This window comes from Pipistrellus hanaki (assembly GCF_964339955.1).
Source record: "Pipistrellus hanaki genome assembly, chromosome: 10".
NCBI lineage: Eukaryota > Metazoa > Chordata > Mammalia > Chiroptera > Vespertilionidae > Pipistrellus > Pipistrellus hanaki.
Genome location: NC_140512.1, coordinates 71,520,649 through 71,540,184, shown reverse-complemented (window position 1 = coordinate 71,540,184; position 19,536 = coordinate 71,520,649). Strand labels below are relative to the sequence as shown.

Below are 19,536 nucleotides of genomic sequence, written 5' to 3'. Positions count from 1 at the left end.
TACAGCCCTCTTCTTTCCTTCCGGCCTGTCCTCCATCCGTGACCGCGATTCTGAATCGGCCTGAGGTTCTCGCTGCGCAAGTTAGACTGGAAGAAAGGACAGCATTTCCCAAGGTCGCCCGCTCAGTGCAGGAGCTAGGGAGAGTCTCTCACTACGGGACTCGGTTCATGGTGTCTGTTAACTCACCGGGCAGGGGCAGGGGCAGAAGACCAGACCTCACAGCTGAGAGCTCCAGCCAAGCTCTAGAATGAACATGGCCATGCTCAGAGTTGGCCTCGACTGGGAAATGGGGTCACATGGAGTGGAAATGACTGACCTTTATTCACAATTGGAAATGTTATCCTAGCCTTGGGGTTTCACTGATTCATCGACTTGGCAATTCCACTTTCTTAGAGTGGACACCAAGGACATGGCCACAAACTGGCGTGTTTTCCAGCGGTTTCTACAATCGTGCAAACCCGGGCAGCGGCCTCCGCATCCATCGCTAAGGAATTAAACTAATTACCTACTGTGTGCTCTCCAACAGACACCACGCTGCTCTGTACGACGACACGAAACTGTGTCATGAGAAACTATTCACAACATGGGCGAAAGCTGTTTCCAGAACATTACATACAGCAGGATCCCATTTGTGTGCAAGTATGCACACACATTTACATGCAGGTATGTTTATATGCTGTGTGTGCGTGTGTGTACATGTGTGTTTGTGTGTGTTCCCATGCATGTGTGTATACATATGCATTGCATTCTTAGAAAAAATTGGGCAGGATACACACTGACTTCTTCCCAGTGAACTTACCACATGACCTCAGCTGTCTCATGACAATTTAGTAGTGTGAGCAAAAATAAAACATCTTAACTTGAAAATGTTTAAGAAGTTTTTTGTGTTGTTTTGTGTCCCCTCCAAGCCTGGATCACAGTAGCCTGGGATAGCCACCGAGCCGCTGCTGACCTGTGGCCGTGCGGGCCCTGCTGTCGCCGCCACTTCAGAACCTGCCCTAAGAGCCTCGGGAGGTGGCGCATCCCCACCTCCAGGTCCAGGGGAAACGGATGGCAGGTGTCCACGACCGAGGAGACTCCAAGGCATCCCCCAAATATTCTGTTGGGGCGACTCCCGGGCTGAGCGGAGGAGCCAGGCTCTAATCTCAGATCTGCGCGAGGCGAGCGGGTGCTGACTGGGCCATGCCTGCTCTTCAGGCCCAGGCCCCCACATGTGATCGGAGGGGTCGGTCCCCAGACCGAGGTTGGGCCCAGCTCCGACATTCCTAGCTCGTCTGACCAGGTGCCTGGAAAACTGTGAGGTTCACTGGGGCAGCGCTGGCACCGGCTGGGTGTGTCCTTGCTCTGTCCTCGCTGTCGCTGCAGGAATGCCACGTGGGGGTCTCTCTGTAGTGAGCTGGTGGAGGAGCAGGTGAAGTGACTGACAGTGAGACCCACTGCTGCTGTGCTGGGCCCACAGGCCTAGCCCAGGGGAGCTGAGTCCGTCATCGGGCGCCACCTGCTGGGCAGCTCTGGAACTGCCTTCAGGAAGACCCACCACAGGCCATGGGCCTGTCTCAGGTATCAGCAGAGGGGAGGAGCCCTGGGTCTTCCTGGGAAAGTGAGGGCCACAGCACCCCACCTCCCAGCTGCTGGGCTCATGTCTTGGGGAAGAGCAGGGGCCTGTCCCAGATAATCCCGCCCCAGAGCAGAGAACCCACAAACAGGTGAGGCAGAGGAACAGCACCTGGAGATGGCAAAGAGGAGCATGCGCACGTGACAGCAGTGTCCTGGGGCCCCTTCCTTAATGTGGTCTTATGTTTTCAACAAAAAGGGGGGATTTTCTAAATGTGGGCTCACTGGGAATTGTTTGTGCCTCATTGGACTTCACAAACCAGCAATGCTTCATGCCTGTGTCCCACGTCCTGGCCGACGGTGCAGGCAGCATGGGGGCTACGGGAGGTAGGGGACACATGGCACCTCGGCAGCTGATGTCGCCTGCTTCGAAGACGTGTGGAAAGGACATGACAGGGGAACGGGAGAGACAGCAATGACCAGATCAGCCATCAGGGAGAGTGAGACCCTCACAGGGAGGGCAGCCTCGTGGGTGGAGGTGACCCTGGTAGGTGCCATGGGTGGGAGGCTGAGGCAGTTTCACCTCTGGTTCTTCCAAGGATCTGGGTTCTCAGGAAGCAGCATGAGGAGAAAGGACCCTCCCTCCTCTGCCCCTTTCCCCCAGCCCCCACCCCCATGGCTCCCAGAGCTGGGGCAGGAGGCAGAGGAGCAGACCTCCCGGGCTGGCACTGTGGCTGTGGCTGTTCGAGGGCAGGCGTGCGGACAGGCCCAGGTGCGGGGACTTCGCTGGGGGCAGGCAGGTTCGGTCAGCAGGAGAGAGACTGCAGCCTAGAACCTCGCTCCTGCCCGCCCGCCCGCCTCTGTGCTGGGACGGGGAAGGTCTGCCATCTGATCTACACTCCCACCCGCCTGGTCTCAGTGCTGGGTCCTGTGCCTCACCACCAGCTCAGGGTAGGACCCAGTTCAGTACTTGGTCAGCACCCAACGCTGTCTTCCCATCTCAGGTCTGAGTCCCTCCTCCAAGTCTCTGGGACCACAGGCTGGTCAACGCTGCCCTGGCGCCCAGCTCTCTGTGCTGGTCCCGTCCCTGTGTGACCGATGGAGGGACAGCCAATGCCCATCTGGCCATCATGGGGCTGAGGATCCCTGAGGGGCAGAGCCAGGCTCAGGGCAGATTTTCTTGATTGGATCCACCCGAGACCACAGACGGCTCGCTGCCCCTCAGCACGGTCCCCAGGCACATCGGGGTAGGGACAGAGTGGAGCCCCGGCGTCCGGGCCACGGCCCGCCGCCCAGCGCCCTCCTGGGCTCCCCTCCCGTGGCGCTCGCTGAGCCCGCCAGGCTTCCCTCCAGCTGGGACTGAAACCACTCTTCACTGAGGCCTGTCCGAGGACATGGGCAGACTGGCCGTGGGTGGCACCTGCAGCGACTCGGCCACAGCCCAGGACAGACATGGTGGCAGGGCCGACATGAACTGCTCCCGCCCCCCAGGCCGCGAGGCTCTGCTTTCACACATCCTGTGCCTTCTTCCTTCCTGAGAGCCAAACGGAGGCCTGGTCCTCACGTCGAGGGAGGGGAGACCTTCCAATGGCATCTTTGGGAAGGGAAGCAGGGCGGGTGTTGGGAGGGTGCTGGCCTGTGCCAGAGTCCCCAGACCTCTAAATCGTGCCGAGGTGGGCCACAGTGTGGTGGGACCTAGGCCTCGACCCTGCAGCATGCTGTCTACTTACAGGGGCGCCTCTCCACCCGCACCCCTGGGGGAGCGCAGGGTTCCCGCCCAGGAAGGCCATGGGATCTCAGGCAAGGAGCTCGGGCCCATCAGCTCCAGGGGGCTATGGAGGTCACGTGCGCCACACCTTGCTGCGGCCTCTTCACAGGGTAAGCCCCTTTTTCCAGACAAGGTGGGAGCAGTGAGAGCCACCCACCCGAGTCCAGTGCTGACACCAACGCAGGACCAGCCCGGGGACAGCACCACCATGCTGTCTGTCCACACGGGAGAGAAGCTCTGGTGAGTCTGAGCATGGTGCAGGCATCAATATGTGTGTGTGTGTGTGTGTGTGTGTGTGTGTGTGTGTGTGAGAGAGAGAGAGAGAGAGAGAGAGAGAGAGAGAGAGAGAGAGAGAGACAGAAGACATCTGGTTTCTTAAATTTTTTTTTTTTTTAATATTAATTTGAGAGAGAAAAGGAGATTAGAAACATCAATGAGAATTATTGATGGGCTGCCTCCTGGAGCACGCACCCTGACTGGGGATCAAACCCACATCCTGGGCATGTGCCCTGACCAGGAATCGAACCGTGACCTCCTGGTTCCCAGCTCAACACTCAACCACTGAGCCACGCCAGCACACAGAGTAAGCTTCAATGATTCCTTTAACAATGTTTCCCGAAGTGCTTTGTTTTAAAAATACTTTACTTTCAGCCGAAATCGGTTTGGCTCAGCGGTAGAGCATCGGTCTGCGGACTGAAGGGTCCCAGGTTCGATTCCGGTCAGGGGCATGTGCATTGGTTGCGGGCACATCCCCGGTAGGGGGTGTGCAAGAGGCAGCTGGTCGATGTTTCTCTCTCATGGACGTTTCTAGCTCTCTCTCTCTCCTTTCTTCTCTGTAAGAAAAATCAATAAAATATTTTTTTTAAAAAAAATACTTTACTTTCAGAATAGGTTATGAATTACGCCCAATTTGTGCAATGTGGCAAATGCTGCGGGTCCACCGAGCACGTGGCACACGGGTGCGGCAGACCCTGGGGAAGCAGACCACTCGTTTCCTGCAGTGACCGTGTGTGATGCCGTTGCGGGTCCGCAGACCAGGCCGCCCTGCCCTCAGGCGCCTGTGTGGAGGCCACGATGGCACCAGGGGACACCCAAGGAGAGAACAGTGTGTCCTCTGGGGACATGGCCAAGCTGTCCACAGGGGAAGAGACGGTGGAGAGATAAAATGAAGGCTGCAGAAACTTCAGATACTTTATTAACACATCTTGCACATTACAATACAGGTCAGAACACAGTCCAGCACGGAGTCACACAATGGTACAGAGCAGGCATTTCCAACCCTCACGCCCGCTCTCCACATCTATCCTGAGAGGCTGTCCCAGTGACGGGCGCGTGGAAAGTGGGGTAAAGCGAGGCAGCACCCCCTGCCAACGGGAGTGCAGTGCACTCGGTAGGACGGACACACGAAGTAGGTCTACCCAGAGGAAGGAAGCAGTCGGCCGGCTCGGAGCACGCGCGGCGCCCGGCTTCACGCAGGCCAGCGGCTGCCCGCACCCGCGGCGGCGGCGCACTAGGTGGGGAAGGGTCCCGGGCAGCCTGGGCCGGCACCGCCCAGCAGAACAATAGGCGTGGCTACCACTAACACTGAACCATGCAAAAGCGGTCCTGCAAAGTAGAGGGCAAAACAGAGGTTAATGACACGCCACCGCGGCAGGACGCAGGCCTCCTGTCACACTGCAAAGTAACAACGCAAGTTATTCTCTCCAACAGACCTGGGAGCAAGTCAGGCGTGGACCTGTCAAAGCAAAGCTGCCGTCAGCCAGGTGCCCACAGTGCCACGAGCAGGAGCCGCCCACCTCGCAAAGGAGGGCGTGGGCAGGGATGGGCCCGGGGCGGAGGCGGAGGGAGGGCCATCTGGAGAGAGGGCGGGGGGAGGGGCAGCGGAGGGGTTCTCCGGGAGTCCCAAGGAGGTGGGACCGGGAGGCCCGACCTGGCCCAGCCACCGGAGCAGCAGGAGGAAGGAGAGAACCAGGTCAGTGAGAAAACATCGGTTGGGTACTTGGTTGTTGTTGAATCTGAAAATTAAAGTGGAATTAAAGCCTCAGTTAAAACCTCACAGAGGAAAGACAATCTGGACCCCTCGCCTGTGAAAGCAAAGCTGAGTTAAGTCCAAGGACCCCGCTCCTCGGCGGCAGTGAGTGCCTCCTGCGGACACAAAGCGTGAGGGCAGTGCGGAAGCAGCAGCGCCCACCGGGCCCCAGGCGGGAAGCAGCAGGAGGGAGCCCTGCTGACACAGGCGCCAGGCAGCTGCCAGAGGAACACGTGAAAAAAACACATCTGCCCACCCTGTGGGACCCACTACTGCTTAAAAACCGTGTGATGCTTCCCGAGTTCGGGCGGGGCCTCTGCGTGCCCTTTAGAAGCAGTAAGCGAAGCACGCAGAGCGCCCGGCCGGGCTCCCATCCAGAGCCAGAGGGGAGAGCCTCACCAGCAGCGCCCGCTCCTGTCCGCGGACTCAGCACGCTGTGTGACCATCCTCTGGGAAAGGAGGCCACTCCGCAAGCCCACGGCCTTCCCAACCATCCGTCAGCGGACGGTACACCTGGATCCAATATGAATCAGCGGGTTTTGCAGTTTCCAGTGCACAGAACCACGGCACTTTAAGTGATAAAAATTAAATACTAGTAGGTTGCAAAAGAACCTTACACACAAATCCTTAGGATTTAATAATAAATCAAGGCCAGCGCCTTTGGAGAGTTCTTATTTAAGAATGTTCAAATAACACTTCACAAATTTTAAAAATAGTTGAAAAGATCAACTGAAATGTTCATTAAATAAATATATCAATCTAAACTTCTAACTGATCTGACTCTGTGGCTTCCTTCCTGGGGGGTCTCTTGTCCCACCCCCCCACCCCCACCTCTGTTAGTGAATTCCCCTCTAGAACACATCACTGAGAAATGTGTCAACCAGCAATACCTTAAGCACCTTCTCTAAATAAGCGGTCACACAGCGGGGGCTCTACCTGACCAGAGGGGAGGCAGAGCAGGCCTCACAGGACGTGGAAGCCAGGTGGGGGCCTACGAGCAGGGAGGGAGGGCCCTGGCAGCGCAGGAGCCCACAGCCATAGGCCATCGGCAAGGACGGCCAGCCGAGCGCTGCCTCTCAGGGGCTCCACGCACAGACTCACTCCAAACCTAACTGTCCTCATAGGGCCCATCAGTCCAATGGTGTAAAGCACAGCAAGCTTACCTTCGACTGAACAGAAATAAAACACAAAACAAACACAACAAAACAGAAAACTGAAAGCCAAAGCAAAAGACTTGACAGCTGCTCCAAACCAGCTCTCACTCATCTAACCCACAGAGCCACCTGCCCTCCGGTGGGCCAAGCAGAAGGGCCACCTGGTGCAAGACGGCTCTCCACCCGCCCTCCCACCTCCCGCGGGAGCGCCAGCAGACACCTGCCACGCCCATGCACCCACCGCCCGCAGCCCGACTGCACCGCCTGCTCCCGAGTGCACATGTCAGGAATCGGGCCACGGTGACGTCTCATTACAGCGGCTTCCTTCTGCAAAACCTCCTCTCCCACAGCTCCCCTTCCTCCGGCCCTCACCCCACTCCTCCTCGGCTCCTCCTAGCAGCAAAGTCCTCTGTTGGTGGAATTAAGCAAAATGCTGTGTGAAAAAGACCCCAGGTGCAGGATCTACCCTCTGTCACAGTTCAGAGATGCTACAGAACCAGTATGAACATTGTTTCTCAGGACCTTTACACACATGATGAGGACGACCCAAGTTAAAAGTGCTTAAGATGAAGCCTGCTCCTCCCCAGCCCACCCCGCCTCCCCGGGTGCGGCCACAGGCACCCGCTTAGGGTGCTGCCTGTCCAGACATGGGACCCTCAACATTTCTTTTGGGGAAAAAGACAAGATTTTTCCTTTAGAAAAAGATCAGTATAAGGACTTAACAAATGTGGCCAGACCAACAGCAATGCAAGCTTATGCTCAGATAGGCAGCTAGGTGAACTTGTTACAGCACAAAACCAAAACAGGGTAATGCGAAAGTAATGGCTCCACATCATTACCTACTGCATCTACCTTATGAGATATACTGATATTTACTGGCTTTAAGCTTCTTGAATTTGTGAGCAAATAATACACAGGTCAGGATCAATGTATTGACTTACTCCCATCTTTATAAAAATCGGATATACACACGAACACGTCAACAATTACGGAACTGCATCCATTAAACTTTGATGAGACAACACAAAAGAACTAGCAAAGAGCTAAGGTGTCGCTGAATTGAAAACATCTCCAATAACACTTCAATTTTAAAAGGTCCGTATTTACACAGAGTGTTGGATGCATCTGCGTCTCATTTAAATGCATGATAAATAAAGAACAGAGATAATGGTTGCAACAGATCTTCCAAGAGGGTTCAGCTACGGTGATCCACTTCCCTGCGAGAAGTGCACCACGAATGGAAATAAAATCCCTTTCTAATGCTGCTGCTTTCCTTTTCGGTAGTTTCCTCCAAGGAAACTCAATTTTGTCCCCAGGCCTGGCTGCCTGCAGGATCCCCACCCTGCGGCCCCATGTGGCATGTGCCCACCTGGGTTCTGGAAAAGGCCCACTTCCCCCTAGAGGACAGGGCCTGGAGAAAAAGCATGCCCGTGTGTGCAGACAGCAGACACACATCCAGGCACCCGGGTCCTATCATGCCAAACGCAGGCCCTGAAGCACCGGGAGTGTCTGAACAGCCGCAGGGCCGGGCAGGTTGGCTGCCGTCACTGCTGGGAAGAAAGGATGCTACACGCCACCCTCCAGAGCCACATGCAGGGCTGTGGCTTCCAAGCCACCGCACACTCAGACTACTTCAGAAAGCAGCAAAAGTCTGTTCAACTCATCCTGTGTGGCAGCAAGACCTCGAGGACGGTCCCTCAACCGGGTCTTCCCGCCGGCGACAGAGTGGGGAGTGGCCTGAATCTAACTAGAGCTCCGGCTACCTTGTCACCTCAACGCTCACCGCTACGCATCCCTGTGAGCTCCCTGCAGCTGTGAAAGTGGGCAGCTGCCGGGCACAGGGCACGGACTCGGGGTGGGGCTGGCCAGTCAGGGGGCGCTCCAGGGGACCCTCAGAGTGCCTGCACTTTCCGGAGCTGACCTCGTTCTCCAGGCTCACTCAGCACACCGTGCTGACAATCAACACCGCACAAGGTCTACAGCATCTGGATACTCCCCTTCAGTTCTGCTCACTTTGAAAAAGTAAAATAAAACCTCAACTGTACAAACACGATGGTGCAAGCCCCCACAACCTGGGTCTCAGCTCCCACGAGGAGGCCGAGTCTCGAGGCGCCATCTCTGCACAGGCCTCTGGGCTCCCAACCTGGCCCCCGCTGGAGAACCAGACAGTAAGTGGCAGCATGCTTCTATTTCTATCACCTCTACGGAGAACTCAGCCTGACGTGTCAGGTATGAAATACAGCTAAAAGGTCTAAGTGCCCCCAGTACCGTTCGCTCAGTCAGGTCCTCGTCAGAGTAACTCCTCGTGGGCTCCACGGTGAGCAGACATGCAGGAAGGCACGTTTCCACGCGTGCCCAGAGTAAATTCTCCTCAGCTTGCTCTGTGGGAGCACAGCCCCACCTAAAGGAGCCCACGCACAATCACTCAGGGGTGACACAAACTTCGCTCTGGATCTCGCTGTCCCTGTGAGACAGCCTTCCTCGCACCACACGCCGTGAAGAGTGGCGTGCTGGGGTCTATGTCACCTTGCCCTGAGTCTAATGAAGGACACGCAGCGCCACTCAAAGGCCTTATAAAAACAGATCATTCAAAGCAATGATAGCAGCTTCCCTAAGACCCCTGCGTGTCAGAGCCAGTGACATCTGCCGCTTTGGGCTGCATTTAAAGAAAAAAACCAACCAGGTCTGTTCAAGCTTCAGGCTGTCCCGCTGCCCAGCAGGCCCAGCTGTGCACCCCACCAGGCAGGGAGTCCCGGCCAGGCAGCACCCCAGGGAAGCACAGTGGCGACCACCTGGTCCTTGCCTATTTGGGAAGTTAAAAATGGGTGGGGAGTCCCCTCAGGAACTCGGAATATGCAACTGCGCTTCTGGAACCTTCATAGGAAGTAGAATCTGCCACACCGTGCCCGTGCCCCTGCCCCACCCGCCCTCAGGCAGCTGTCAATCACAATCACCCACATTCCCGCCTGTTTTTACAAGCACCAGCAGAGGGCTTTCTAAAACGCCTCTGGTCTAGCCTGCACTGAAGATAAGTGCAACCATTATCAAATATTCTTTGCTGCGGAGAGTACTCAAATTTGTGCCGCTAATGTTCCTCCCTGAACCTAAGTCACGGTGACGATCGATCAGATGGTAAAATTACGAAGAACAGTGTCTACATGCATTGTAAGCACTTTGAAAACAAAAGAAAACAAAAACCGGAGTTCTCGGAAGTGGCCACAGAACTTGAAGCCATCAACACTGAACTCCAGCCTGCCACGTCCTGCAAGTTCAGCTCTCCCGGAACCGATGCTGGCCACCCGGCGCTCTGGACAAGAGTCAGCAGATGGACGCAGACCTCGCTGGCGGGTCCTGTGCAGGCAGCTTCCTTGAAGACAGTCCACAGCTGTGTGTGCAGTGTTAAGTCAGCCTCCCTGCTAGAAATCACTCCACAATCAGGGCCACGTTTATGTGGGACAAATCGATCATGTGCCTGTGGAGATGGAAACAAACAGCCCAAGTTAAGGGAACTCTGCACACAGCAGGCGACTGACAAAAACAGGAGAAAGCCAGAGGGGAAGGGTGGGCCCTGAGTGACAGGGGAAGGGTGGCCCCGAGGGACAAGCGTCTACATGAGAGGAAGCACTGTCCCCTGTGCATGAATGTGCATCTGTAGTGACAGGTCACACATGACAGCATGCAAAGCAACAGCTATGGTGACCGAGAGCAGATGGCAGAGGAGAGGTCCTGCCTGCACCCACGTCACCAAACCCATGGAATCAACCGCTACCTGTGGAACTTCTGCTGAAATGCCAACGCGTGGGCTGGCTCCTTAAACTTGGCTATGGCTTTCCGTTGCTGGGGAAGCATCTGTAAACTCTAGAGGAAGGAAACAAAGAAACGTTTTAACATCGTGCTTTATATGGTTAAAAAAATATATACATGCAAACATTAGACTTAATACAATTGAAGTTCAGGCTGATACTTGAATCACTAAAACAAATTCCATTTTGTGGAATTTTTCTTATCCTTCTAGATAATATATCCAAAAACTCTGTTTCAGAGGGTCATTCCCCTGACCAGCATTTATAATCTCCAAGCCTGGCATCAAGACCTCGTGTCATCTGACCACACCAGCTGCCCAATCTCCCCCCTGAACTTTCTCTGAGGCCTTGGAGAGCCACCTTCTGTTCTCAGGCATTCCTGTCAGGTGACTGTCCATGGAATCTAGATTTTGGAAATACTATGCTCCTCCTCTTCTTGAAAAAAAAAAAAAAAAAAAAGTTTCTAGATTTCCAGGGTGCCTATCTCGTGTGTGTGAGTCGCCAATGTGAAGGCATGAGCTTCGTTTTTACCATTTACCATATGAGAGGATTTGTGGAAGTGTGTCTGAGTGGTTTAAATCTCAATGTGATGAAGACTATCCGTCAAGACAGCATACCCGGCAACGAAGTTCTTCAGCCACGAGAATGGCTGGCTCTCAGTGGTCCACACCCGTCAGGAGAACATTGCCTGCAGTGGCCTGCTGGCTGCTCCCTTTATTTACATTGTGGTGCCCTTTCAGTAAGACAAACCCTCATTTTCTAGACGTGAGAATGAACTGAAGTTGTCATAGTCAACCTAGCGGGATGATAACAGTAGTGATTTCTTTGGCAGGACAAACATGCTTCACTGAAAGCTGAAAGGCTAACAATCACTGGTTTCCACGTTTCCACGTAAACAATCACCCAGAACAGACCAAACGTTAACATCTGTCTCCGTCTCCGCTGTTCACTCTGACTCCCCAGCCCGCCCCAAACAGCTTCCTGACATGCCACCCGCAGCACTCGCCAGCCTTCCCGAGGTGCTCCCACTCTTTCGAGATAAGACGTCTTCAAAGTTTCTGAGAACACGTAATTGCTCTGCTATTGATCACAAAACACTAGCTGAAGTGCTCCCCAAGTGGGCCTTCCTGTGCTCACACTCAAGTCCCATCAGAGCCATGTGACTGCACTGCGTGGGAACTCCACTAACCGCAACGTGCATGCGGTGCAGAAGCCCCCTCCCCGCAGGACCATCCTCTTTCTGGGAGGAGCCTGTTTCCCTGCTGGACAAAGAAATGAAATGTTGTTTGGGAACGAAACCGACTCCATCCTGACAGACCCACTCCATGCTTTCCCCTCTGGCCAATGATCCTTCAAAGATGGCCTAAAGCCAAAACAATACTAACTCTTAAACACAAGGGGAACTGCCCAAAACAGCCCTGTTTGGGGACGGTGTGAGGCCCTCTCCCCACTTGACAGCTCTGCAGCCCCCCGTGGCAGTCAGCCTTGCCCGGGCATCTTTGCTCCTCCAGGCGCAGTGCTTCTTGGAGAGAAACAAGTAGGACCTTATTCTGGAAGTCTCCCTGTGCACGGTTCACTGTCTGGAGGGGTCTGAGCAGAAACACGGGCAAGTTTGCTGCAGAGCCTCGGGCAGCCCCACCCCATGCCGTCACAGAATCGTCGGCACGTTCCCACCTGCCTGTTCTCTGACAGACGTGCGTGTCTCCTGAGTTCCTACGGGTCTCCTGATCTTCTTCACGCCCATCCACGTCCACCACAGGTTGTCCACACTCCCTGACCCCTCACACCGAACCTTCGGACACAGGGCTCCTCAGAGCTCTGCCTCCCGCTGCCTCCTGAGAACCCATGGCTTCCGGGCTTACAACAGTCCCGAGCCTCTCTGGGGCCTCCATGAGAAATGCGGGTCCTATGGGCTTCTTTAGACCTGGTGGTGAGGGGACCCGGCAGCCTACGTCTGACATCCTGCTGGTTGCTTTCCCAAATGTGCTGAATGCAAAATGGCTCCCTCTTTCCCTGGGGACGCCAGCGTCTTCACGTCACTCACCAGCCCCTCCCTGGCCAGTCAGAAGCAGATGCAGCGGGTGTTCTTGCCAACGCATGTCCCTCAAGAGGTCAGATTCTCTGCGGTGACCCTGCCTTCCTGGCAGCTTGGGGGACTCCCGTCTGGGTGGACGGAGATGTTGTCTGAGGCTGGCAAGCCGTGTCCTGAAGCAGCTGCCCTCGGACAAGACCTGCTGATGTAGGTGCCCCAGCGGAAGGGGACCTGCGCTTTGTCCTCCCTGCTTTCACACGCTTTGCCCTGTGACATGGGCCTGTTCTTCTGCTCCCCTCCCTGCCAGGTTAAGCCAGGGAACGATGAGATGAGGGCTGTGTTCCCAGTCTTTTGTGATTTATGAGAGCCTGAGGGAAACACCAAGACTCACGAGGTGGAAAGTCGCTCAGCCTGAAAGTCGCACACAAATGGCAAAATCAGGACTTCCGCTGAAGCCTCATCTCAAAGCCCTGCTCCTGCTGCCACCAGCTGCAGCCTACCTCCCAGCAGGTCGGGAAAGCAAGATAGCCACCAGCAGAGACACGGTGTCGGCACAAGCCAGGCCCAGGCAGGCCACATCTAAGCACCAGCCATTACTACGGGGCGAGGGTTGCGGGGAACCTTAAGTGATCACCAACTCCACTCTCCTGAGGAAATGCCTCTTTTTATACCATGATGTTTCATTCATTATAAAATAACAAATGTTTAACACAATTTTAGGAGGCTGTGACGCCCCTGCTCCCTGCTCCTGACAGCCGAGCGGCTCGGTCTTCCGGAGCAGGAGGGGGGCCAGCCATACCCCACGCCCCTGCGCCGAGGACTGCTGGTGACACGGCCGGCTGACTCACACTCACCCTCGCATCGGAAATTCTGAAACTTGATACTTGTGTCATTTCTCCCTTCTGGTTAGAATATTCTACAAAACCTTCTCATTTTTTCTTATTGTGTAAATAATGAGTCTACAGAAAAATGTCTCTTCAATGGCCGTTCTAGAGAGGTTTGTGATGATGGTCTAAGGGAAGAGCGACGTGGATGCCTTGCTCCACACTGGGAAAGCCTCTCAGATTCCACAGCTAAGCAGCAGACCTCCCACTGCAGTGCCATCTACAGACCCTGTCACACAGAAACCCACTCCTATAGATCATATTAACCAACTAGTGGCCTGGTGCATGGATTCGTGCACATTGAAAGGAAATTAAGAAATATTTCGATATTGCTATTCGCCCTTTCTCTATAATAGAAGTGTCAGAGATGAAACAAAATTAGTAAAATGTATATGGAAATAATAAATTGATTAATAAATAAACAAAAACAAGCTATAACAACTAAGATGATATAAACCAAAAACATGTTATAAAAACATTGATAAGAAAAACAATGACTGATAAATTGATTAAACTTATTCTAATATCTCCCTGTATACCACATTAAGAGTGAAAACACTTTCAGAGTACTTGACTAAATTTCCCTTGTGATGAATGAAGTATTCGCAACATTAACTTTAATGTCACACAATCTTCAAATTCGAGAGAAAGCAACATATAACTGACCATGTCCGAATATGGGTTCAGGTAGGAATATTCCTACTCTGTCTAGAATTTGCACTTGTGACTTATTAATAGTCACCGCAAATGCTGGCATCACAGGAAACTGTCTTCAAATTCATTTAAGTGGAAGGCCAGTGTCAGATGGGAACAAGTATCATGCATACGTGAGTAAACGTTTATTTTTAAAGTGCCAGTGCACATCATGTGTACTGGGTGGTCAGTCGGACCTACGTACATACGTACAAGTCAGTCACTTAGCCTTTTATATATAGATAGATATATATATAGATGTCACCCAATAAATTTTATTAGAAAAGGAAAAAAAAAAAGGGGGGGGGTGGGGGGGACGACACATTGCAGACACCACCACCACTGCTATTACACCATGTGGATTCGAGGTGGCACCACAGTCCAACACTCACAGGCGTTGCTGGGTCATCACAGTGGGAACCCCACCTCAGCTCCATCCCTGCCAAGTCTATTTATATTTAAAACATAATTATAACAAGACGTTGTTATATATTTTCAAAATTTATACTCACAATGATATTCTAACACTACTGTAGAAGCTTGTTCTATCAGTGTGGTTACAGACTGAGCGTCTTAGCACGTGTGGCTGCAGCTTAAACAGCTACACCCTCACTCACAACCATCCCAGGAGCAAGACTGGCAAGGACAAAGAGCACTCGGCTCAGCCCCAGGCAGGTGCACAGGCTCTGGCAGAAGCTCTACAACCAGGGAATTCCACAGGACACAGGGGACCTCACCCTTCTTTTAAGGGTACTTTCTTATAAGGGTAAGTGCTGTAACCTAGAAAACTTCTTTCTTGTCCTCTCTTTTTCTCATTAAACAATTCAACATTGTTTTTGCTCTGCTTCAAGTGCCCTCGTTCAAACTTTATTATTTATAATAATATAGAGGCCCAGTGAACGAAATTCATGCACGGGGAGGCAGGGGGGCGGGGGTGTCCCTCAGCCCAGCCTGCACCCTTTCCAATATGGGACATCCCTCTCACAATCCAGGACTGCTGGCTTCCAACCACTCACCTGCCTGCCAGCCTGATCACCCCCTAACCACACCCTTGCCAGCCTGATTGATGCCTAACTACTCCCCTGCTGACCCGATTGCCCCTAACTGTCCTCCCCTCCTCCCCTAACTGCCTCTGCCTCAGCCCCACCACCATGGCTTTGTCCGGAAGGATGTCCAAGAAGGTCTCATGGTCTAATTGGCATATTACCCTTTATTAGTATAGATAGGATATGACATACCGCCGTAACTATAACATATCTACCAGTATTACTCTGAGAATACATACTTCATGCAATAGGAATGCATCTAATACATTACATTATATATGTTGTAAGTGGTAGGAAATATTATATTGGTAGCAATAATATACACCTTGTGACTTCCCTTCCTGATTTGGGAATGGTTCCCCAGTTCTTTGTACGTTTCCTAGCCTCTTATTTATTTATTTATTTATTTATTGTCATTCAATATAACTTTATTTACTGTTATATACTCAGAATGTTACATATAATGACTTCTTAATTCATATAGTATCAGGAAATCAACTGCTTGGTTGGTGATGGGGTTGACCTAGTTTGGGAGGATTATTCCTGAAATAATTAAGGAAAGGGGGGCTCAATCTTTCTTCTTGGTTGTTTGCTCCTCCCCAGAACCTTCACCTTTCTTCTCGTCCTCAACTTCTTGGGCATTTTCTCCTTCACCTTCATCTTCACTTTTACCTCCTTCTTCCTCTTTGCATCCTCAAATTCTTCCTTGGCATCTTCTTCCTCTTCCTCTCCTTCCTCTTCCTCAGCCTCTTCCTTCTCCTCTTCCTCTTCAGCTTCTCCTTCAGAAGTGGGTTCACCCTTAGCTCCCTCGGCTTTTGCAGCCTCAATGATCTCCTCCACCTCGATCTGCTCCTCCTGACGTGGCTGCTGTATTAAGAAGGGAAGGAGTAAGCGGACATCAAGTAGGAGCTGGTCTGTAAACCACCGTAGGCAGATGGGTTAAAGACCTGGGAACTCTGGGAGTAGTTGCTGACTATGCTTCCTACGATGGTGAATCTGAGCCGGGTCTCCTCATCTTCTAAGAATTTCCTGTAAGCTGCAATGTCTATGTCCAAAGCCTTCTTCTCATTGAGGAGGTCCTGGTATTCTTTTAAATATGACATTTCACTCTCTGTAGTTCTCAACTCCTTTTCTAATTTGTTGATTGTGTCCTGCAGAGCACTTATGTCAGAGTTCTGCTTATCCTCCAGCTCTTGCAGCCTCTTTTCCAGTGCTTCATTCATGCCCCAGCATGATTTGATCTCCAGGGTCTTGGCCTTGAGCAGGCAGCGGCTCTCAGACACCTCATCCTTGGGGGCGTGCACCGCATGGGTGTTCTTGGCAGTGCTCTTAGTCAGCACGGTGAAGCGGCTCTGGAACCATCCTTCAGCATTCTGCATGTTCTTGGCAGCCAGATTCTCGTACTGGGCGCAGATGTCCTTGAGCATGGTGGAGAGGTCGAACTTGGAGAACACGTCCATCTCCACAGAGATCTGAGCATACTGGATCTGTGCCTTCAGCTCCTCTTCATGCACCTTCTTCAGAAAGGTAATTTCCTCCATCAGGCTGTCAGTGCGCTTTTCAAGCTGAGCACTGGCTTGAGCTTCCTGGTCTGCACCTTTGCGCGCCTCCAGCAGCTGGCCCTTGACGTCCTGGCGGTTCAGCACCTCTTCCTCCTAGCGCACCTGCAGGTTGCTCCCAGCCCCTTCTAAGCCCCTTCCTATGGGATCCGGGGCTGTACCCACGATCCCCCTGCCCTCTCCTCGCCAGGGACGGAGCACTGCGGCGGAGCACAGGAATCTCATTTTCATTAAAATGTTCAACCCGGGCCCATTCCACCTGTGTCTGCAGGCAGCCTGGGGGCAGACACTGGCCACCGGAGGCACTGGCCACCCCCGCCAGAGCTCAGCCACCATGGATGGTACGGGGTGAGACAACCCCGCCAGGCCTCGTGGCTGTGATTTGGACTCACTTCCTTAAATAGGGACCTGGTGCTGGGCGGGCGGCAGCAATGCTTCCTCTCCAGCCCATGCTGGGGCGGGTCCCTGAGGTTTCAATACCGAACTATGAGGGCGGCAGAGGCCCGGAGCCCACCAGCTCTCCCTGGAACCCACCAAGGCTTGCTTCCCACACTTGCTGAAAACCTTGTCCTCTTGCCATGGTAATCAGTTCGGGACTCTGGCCGGCCTGAGGGAATTGGGTGCCGCCATCTTCTGGCTATGGGCGCCGTCATTTTGTGCCAGAGTGATGGTTAATTTGCATACCTCTAATCCTTCTTCAGAACAGAAAAAAACATGGCAAATGGGAGGGAAAATAGATTATTCAAGAGATCTAGAACTCAAACATACAAAGTTCAGTTTTCAGGAAAGACCAATGCAATGCAGCCACTGAACCTCCCTCAGTCAGTGCCATGGAATAAGCACTGGCCACACAGACTCTAGTCTGGAAAATGGACAGGAGAACTACCAAGGATGCATACTCCCCCTCCTCCCTAAGACAGCAGGACACTGGCCTCAGCGCTGACCTGTGATCTGACCCCAAATTCTTAGCTACTGTTGGTCTGAGGGTATCCAATCAAGATGACATTTTGTACCTGAAAACAATCCTCTAGTGTCAGTTCTGTGCCTGCAAAGTAGCCTGATCACTACTCTCAGGAAACAATTACCCCTATGCCCTCCCCACGCCACAGAAAGCCACTCCTGAGGATCTACGCCAAAGTTCTTGGTTCACCTGTCATTACTACATACACATAAAGGAACCCTAACCTCTCTCTCAGAACCCAAAAATGAGAGGCGGTGGAAAGGTTTAGTATTTAGAAAGGTATTTGTTATTGTTTACTTTTAGGAAATTTCAATAGTACCTGGAGATTCCAAACACATCAAGAATGAATTACTTGTATCAGCTCTAGCCTGAACTGTTCCCCATTCCCTCTGGAGCAGAGCACTGTGTTACTCAGAAGCCATCCCACCAGTCAGTGTGTAAGTGCTCTGTCTCAGGCAGGCCACCTGGGCCTGGAGTAAAGCACTGCTCCAGCTGGCAGGGAGGGCAGCAGCGAAAGCACTGCTAGAGGAAACTGGGAGAGCCGCCTCCTCACTGGTTTACTGACAGGGTCCTGGGAAAACCTGGTCTATAGTGGACTGGAGACCTACCATTTGCTGCCAGCCCCAAGGAGACCCTTAAGCACTCAGAATTAGCCAGTTTTAGGAGACCAAAATACAGTCCACATTATTTCTTATTTGTAAAATTTAATCCAAGTCCCACAGACGTTAATGTGAAAGGCTATTTCTGTAAATTAAGGTCAAGAAGGCTGCTTTAAAAATTTTTAATTATCTTAATATATAAAAACCCTGGGTTGTAATGACCAGTAATGACCAGAGGCTGACCAACCAGAAGTCAGTGCTGGCTCTGCCCCTAAGCAAGCAGTAAAGGGCAATTAGGCAGGCAGGCAGGCAGAGAGGTTAGGGGTGATCAAGTAGGCAGACCAGCGGTTAGGGGAGATCAGATAGGCAGGCAAACGTTTAGGGGAGATCAGGTAGGCAGGCCGGTGGTTAGGGGTAATCAGGTAGGCAGATGGCCCCTCGCTGGGCTGGCCCCGCCCCCAAGCAACCTGTTAGGGGCAATAAGGCAGGCAGGCAGAGTGGTTGGGGTGATCAGGTAGGTAGACCAGCAGTTAGGGGTGATCAGGTAGGTAGGCGAGCGGTTAGGGGCGATCAGGTAGGCAGATGACCCCTCGCAGGGCTGGCCCTGCCCCCCAGCAAAGAAAGAGGGAGGCCCAGGCCAGCCAAGCCATTGCACCCCAGCCTGTGGCTGCAGAGGGGGGCCTCTGATGGCAGGGGAGGGGGGGCAGCTCTGCACAGATGACAAGCAGTGGCAGCAGTGGGGGTGGGGCCAGCTGCCTGCAGCCCGGGGAAAGAAAGCCCCAATAGACCCCGATCTTAGGACAGGCCTAGGGACCCTACCCAAGAAAGCAGGCCGGGCTGAGAGGTTCCCCCCACTCACCCTCAGTGTATGAATTTTCATGAACTGGGTCTCTAGTTACAAATAAAATGTGTGTGACTGGGGTGAAAAAACTATATATACATGTGCATATGTGAACTTTAGGATAATCTGAGGATTTCAAAGCATCATCTGTTCAGTTGGAACAGTTATTCCATAAAGTTTATATGTAAGCATCTGAAAATTCCCAAATAATCGAACTCTGGGGTAGAAGATCTGACAGCAAGTGTGCACAAGAGATTTAACACCTGCCTCCTCCTTAAAAGCATTATTTTCACACAAAGTAACCAGCACTTCACGATAAAGCAGGAAGTGACTGAGTCATAGGCTAGACAACTGGCACAGGCGCCATGGAGCAGGTGCCCACCTGGATGGGTCCCACTGACATGAGCAGGCTCTTCAGCTGGGCGTCAGTGGTGGATGACGACAGGCCTTCGACAGACACAACGCAGGGCTGCGGCTTGCACTCCACCACCCGCAGGTTCTGCTTATTTGGCATCGGGCGCCCGCGGCCCATTGGCCCTGCTGTTCCCCGGCCTCTCCCGTGCATGACGACCTGCCAACGACAGGAGGAACTAGTCAATTCAAAAGCTTTGGT

General features: G+C 52.9%; 1 protein-coding gene and 1 pseudogene across 3 annotated transcripts in view; both read right to left on the bottom strand.

Moving 5' to 3' along the window:
* Positions 1 to 4,499: 4,499 nt before the first annotated feature.
* Positions 4,500 to 19,536, bottom strand: part of RBM33 (RNA binding motif protein 33) — a 112,518-nt gene continuing 97,481 nt past the window's right edge. For both annotated transcript variants that reach the window (XM_084897486.1, XM_084897487.1), the window contains exons 16-18: positions 19,306 to 19,494; positions 10,275 to 10,363; positions 4,500 to 9,977 (exon numbers count right to left, since the gene is read on the bottom strand). In XM_084897486.1, coding sequence (XP_084753612.1) covers positions 9,929 to 9,977; positions 10,275 to 10,363; positions 19,306 to 19,494 — 327 coding nt within the window. In that variant the 3' untranslated portion in view covers positions 4,500 to 9,928. The remainder of the gene's footprint in view (positions 9,978 to 10,274; positions 10,364 to 19,305; positions 19,495 to 19,536) is intronic.
* Positions 10,403 to 16,747, bottom strand: LOC311629312 (neurofilament light polypeptide-like; annotated as a pseudogene). Its single transcript has one exon. The product of its transcript is annotated as a neurofilament light polypeptide-like (transcript).